Raw genomic sequence first — 5,311 nt, 5'->3', positions numbered from 1 at the left:
CACGTCATTTCTAAAATTGCCCCGCTACTAGTTTGGACTATCAAATTAAATATGAAATTTTACTTGAGATCTTATGCCCGTTTCACAGATTTAATCTCCAATTTTTATTACGCAATTAGTTATTATAACACATATAAGTTGTACAAAGGAGGAGCGCGGCCTCCTCATTAACGCTTTAATTAGTTGGAAAGCCCAGTTTTTAGCTTAGCACTAAGAACTAATGTAAAATGGTGTAATATTCACTTTTACCCTAGATCTCTTATTTTTTGAGAAGATTTTTTTTTTTTCAAAGTAGTCAAATTTAGAAAAACTCCAATTTTTACAAGCATTAATTTGACCCCTCCAAATCATTATTTTAATATCAAGTAATATAGAATCTTATTATTCGATGTTGCTCCATCATTATGAAAGCCTATTGCGAATGTGATACGATTGCAACCCCATTGAACCTTTGGAGATGTTTTCAAACTGCGACGTGGTTCAAGACACTGTAACTTTTCTTGCTACGGAATTTTGAGCGTCCTCCTCAAAATTCTGCCCCAGTTTTTTAATCTGTGTGAAAACAACTAAAAAATCACTTATTTTGAACCGGAGGAAATAATAAAGATGCCGCGAGATCGATCTATATCAAGGAGACTTGTTTCGGGCCATCAAAGTAGACTGGTACTTATCGACAGTCCAAATCCACAAAGCAAGAAGTTAGAGTGCACACATCAATTTCATAGTACTAGGATTTTATGTCATTTATTCTCTTTTTAAGTTGACAGTGGAAAAGTCGGGTAATTTAGGAAGCATTGGATCAAGACAGACGCCACGGAAGTGAAGAAGGCGGCAATAGGGATAGAAAAGTAAAAGGGCACGTTGCATTTATATTATGAGCTTATAAGTTTTTTGACACTATCATATAAGTTGACTAACTTTTTATAACAAGCCTCATCAGAAATGAAAAATAGAGTAATAACTTCAATCAAAAGTACTGTATAACATGTAACTTTGATTGTGATTTAACCATGTTATTGATTTCAGGTATTCTGCAGACTGCAGTGGCTTCTTTTCTAGATTTAGGTTTTATGACCCCTCCGGTGTATTATTTGAGTGCTATCGATATACAAGGTAGGGGGTCTATGCCAAACCCCCACCACCTCGGGAGGTGAAAGCCCGGGTGGATGGATTTAATTTTAAAAAAAATATTATTTACTTTCCCATGACTAGTAAAAAAGAAGAAGTTCACAAGTGCTCTAAAGTCAAGTAAGGCAACAGGATACCTGCTGCAACAAGAATTTCAAAAGAGAAATAATTAAAGTTGTTTGCACACTATAAATACCCATACATTCTTTTCCATTTCGATCATCACTTAGCTTGTTCAGTTCTCTGCACCAAGAAATAAAAGATAAGCAAAACAAAGGGGAAAAAACCCTAGCTCTTTATCTTGCTTTTAATTTCCACTAGCTTATATCCAGTTTTCTTGAAATGGCCCAAGCTGCCCTCATTAACAACGATGAACAGATTGTTCGTCCAGTTGCCAATTTCTCTCCAAGTCTTTGGGGTGATAGTTTCCATTCATTCTCTGTTGACAATCAGGTATTTATAATATATTATGCATAGTCTTTTTAAGTTGAACATATAAGAATAAAGTTACATGAACTTAATAAATACATTTACAGGTGGCAGAAAAATATGGTCAAGAGATTGAGATATTGAAGGAGGAAACAAGGAGTATGTTGGCAGCAGCTTGTGAAAGATATTCATTGGCTGAAAAGCTGAATCTGATAGACACTGTTGAGCGCCTTGGCTTAGCTTATCATTTTGAGAAACAAATAGACGACATGTTGGATCAGATTTATAAAGAAGATCCAAACTTTGAAGGTCATGAGTACAATGATTTGTACACTTGTGCCCTTCAGTTTCGAATGTTGAGACAACATGGTTACAATATCTCCCCAAGTAGGTCCATTAAATATATATATGATGCACCCTTTTTTTAGTTTGTTTGTTGTATATCTTTAATTTTTTCTTACACCAATTTTTCCGGCTTTTGCTGCATGAAAACTAATCTTTTGTTTTTACTCATGATCCAGAAATTTTCAGCAGATTCCAAGATGCAAACGGCAAGTTCAAGGAGTCTCTTAGTAATGATGCAAAGGGTCTATTGAGCTTATACGAAGCTTCACATGTAAGGACTCATGAAGAGGGTATTTTGGAAGAGGCGCTTGTTTTTTCCACTGCTCATCTTGAGTCTGCAGCTCCACATTTGAAGTCGCCTCTGAATAAGCAAGTGACGCATGCCCTTGAGCAGTCTCTGCATAAAAGTATTCCGAGAGTCGAGACGCGCTACTTCATCTCAATCTATGAAGAGGAGGAACTGAAAAATGATGTGCTACTTCGATTTGCTAAATTGGATTACAACTTACTTCAGATGTTGCATAAACAAGAACTCAGCGAAGTATCAAGGTACAATGATATGTTTTATGTAAAAAATATAAATTATTTCTTCGCAATATTCTAAGGTTGGTACGTACTTATTTTGTAGGTGGTGGAAAGATTTGGATTTTGTGACAACACTTCCATATGCTAGGGATAGAGCAGTTGAATGTTATTTTTGGACGATGGGGGTGTATGCTGAACCTCAATATTCCCAGGCTCGTGTCATGCTTGCTAAGACTATAGCAATGATTTCGATAGTAGATGACACATTCGATGCTTATGGCATTGTAAAAGAACTTGAGGTCTATACTGATGCCATACAGAGGTAGAATCTTTTGTCTTCACAGTTTATGAATTTATTATATGGTTTCTTAAATGAGAAACTTACTATATCTTTAATTTCTCATGTATTAGGTGGGATATTAGTCAAATTGATAGACTCCCAGATTACATGAAAATCAGTTTTAAGGCTCTTATAGACCTTTATGAAGATTATGAAAAGGAATTGTCAAAGGATGGCAGATCCTATGTTGTCCACTATGCGAAAGAAAGAGTATGACTCACTGATTTATAATGTTTTATTTCGAAAATCATCTTTATTTACCTTATTTGCGTTGTAATCAGATTTATTGTTGAAATATTATATTGATTAGTTTTTGAATTTCGCCTTTGTTCGTGTTAAATAGATGAAGGAGATTGTGAGAAACTATTTTGTCGAAGCAAAGTGGTTCATTGAGGGATATATGCCACCTGTTTCTGAGTATCTTAACAATGCATTAGCTACTAGCACATATTACTTGCTAACTACAACATCCTACTTGGGAATGAAATCAGCTGCCCAGGAAGATTTTGAGTGGTTGGCTACGAACCCTAAAATTCTGGAAGCCAATGTAACATTATGTCGAGTTGTTGATGACATTGCCACGTATGAGGTACACATCGCATTACATTAAATTAAAACATCTTATATGATTGTTGATTTTAGATATATAAATCGATTTTATTGCCATTTTAGGTTGAGAAGGGTAGGGGCCAAATTGCAACAGGAATTGAGTGCTATATGAGGGATTATGGCGTATCAACACAAGTAGCAATGGAAAAATTTCAAGAAATGGCTGAGATAGCATGGAAGGATGTGAATGAAGGAATTCTTCGACCAACTCCTGTTTCTACAGAAATTCTCACTCGTATTCTCAATCTCGCACGTATTATCGATGTCACTTACAAACACAATCAAGATGGATACACTCATCCAGAAAAGGTTCTAAAACCTCACATCGTTGCTTTACTGGTGGACTCCATTGAAATCTAAACCATTGAGTGCTTTTTTCATCTAGATGATCGTTTTTTTGATAAATAAAGGATCAGAACTGTGTTTCTGTGTATCCCTCTTTATAAGCAACTTGAATTTCCTAGTTCTGTTACCATGTGTTGTTTTTGACGTCTGAATAATATAATTTTGTTTGTCTAACTTGGTTATTCTTGTTTGTTAAATTAAGTGCTGAAGCTGATTTTTTAAATAAGTATTTACGTGTTTGGATAAATGTGTTGAAACTGATAATAAGTAGTTGATGTGTTTGGTAGAAAATTGCTGATAAGTTGTTATTTTAAAATGACTAAAATAACCTTAAAAACTTTACAAAAGATTATAGATTAAAAATTTCATTTGTAAAGAAAAAGATGAACAACAATATGGAATGAAAAGAAAGTTAGAAACTTTATTTTGGGAAAAATATTTTGTGAATTATAAAATATTATTAGGATAAACTAGTAAAAACCTTGGTCAAACTAAAAGTGCTTATAAGCTAAAAAAACCATAAGCTAGGGGTGTCCAACTTATGACTGATTTTAGCTTATAAGCACTTTGGGTATTTACCAAATGTGTAGATAAGCCAAAAGATACTTATAAGCCAGTTTGACCACCTTATAAGCTTAGCCAAACACCCTGATAAGCGCCACAAATAATTAGCTCATGTATCGGCAGGAAAAGAAAACCCGAAATCACTTTTTAGGTAATTATAGTTTTTTCAGAATAATTTGTGAGTGTTTTGTAAGTGGAAGAGAACTCTGCGAATTTGCAAATACTTTGTGAGTGAAAGAATGTCTTGTTAGTAAACTGTATTTGTAAAATAATGCTGGAGAAAATAAAATAACATATAAACAGAAATATAAAAAAAATAGAATTTAATCCGAGCCCGAATTCACAGTGTTTCCTTAAGGAACTTAATCCCCTCATAGTACCCGAGGCTGTGGATTATTTCCTCCCAGGATAGAATGAATTACACACTGGTATAGCAGTACTTCAAACCCCAGTATTTCAGCAAATACAATGATCGGTAGCAAATCACACTTATCGTTGCATTCTTTGTAGTTAAAATAATGCAGAAGAAAGGAGGATAATTCAGAATTTCGTATGGAAAATCTGAGAGAATGGAATGTTATTTATAGCAAACATGTTGAGTTCAAAAACGAAGAGGTGCAACTCTTCATAGGTCAGTTATAATTGTTCACGTAAAACAACTATAATGTAAATAGCCATTTACGCAAATTAAAACGGGCAGAGGAAACTTTATTTTCCGTTACAAAAAATGGATGGGCAGTGGAAACTTTATTTTTCTGTTAAAAAAATGGATAATTTAGATTTAATATTAATTTTTCATTACAGAAACAGATATTTAATAATATTACGTTAATATTTACTGTTAACAAATAAATTTGGTCCAAAAAATTAATCAATCAATCGATCATTTGACCAAATATGAATTCGAATCTGTAGTCGAAGCCGAGCCGAACAAGCGACGACGACGACAACGCGAGGCTTGCCTTTTTCTTAACTTTTTAAGAGCTAAAAGAAGAGAAATTATATAATATATATATATATATATAT

General features: G+C 33.9%; 1 protein-coding gene across 1 annotated transcript; it reads left to right on the top strand.

Moving 5' to 3' along the window:
* The first annotated feature begins 1,367 nt into the window (after positions 1-1,367).
* On the top strand, positions 1,368-3,895 carry LOC104216447 (viridiflorene synthase). The gene is made up of 7 exons (XM_009766483.2): positions 1,368-1,581; positions 1,665-1,944; positions 2,079-2,451; positions 2,531-2,749; positions 2,839-2,977; positions 3,111-3,356; positions 3,440-3,895. Exons 1-7 carry the CDS (start codon positions 1,471-1,473, stop codon positions 3,734-3,736), a joined length of 1,665 nt encoding a protein of 554 aa, XP_009764785.1. The 5' UTR covers positions 1,368-1,470; the 3' UTR covers positions 3,737-3,895.
* Positions 3,896-5,311: the final 1,416 nt, after the last annotated feature.

The sequence above is a fragment of the Nicotiana sylvestris genome, chromosome 1, assembly GCF_000393655.2.
Source record: "Nicotiana sylvestris chromosome 1, ASM39365v2, whole genome shotgun sequence".
In the NCBI taxonomy this organism is placed as follows: Eukaryota; Viridiplantae; Streptophyta; class Magnoliopsida; order Solanales; family Solanaceae; genus Nicotiana; species Nicotiana sylvestris.
This window is presented reverse-complemented; position numbering and strand designations above follow the sequence as displayed.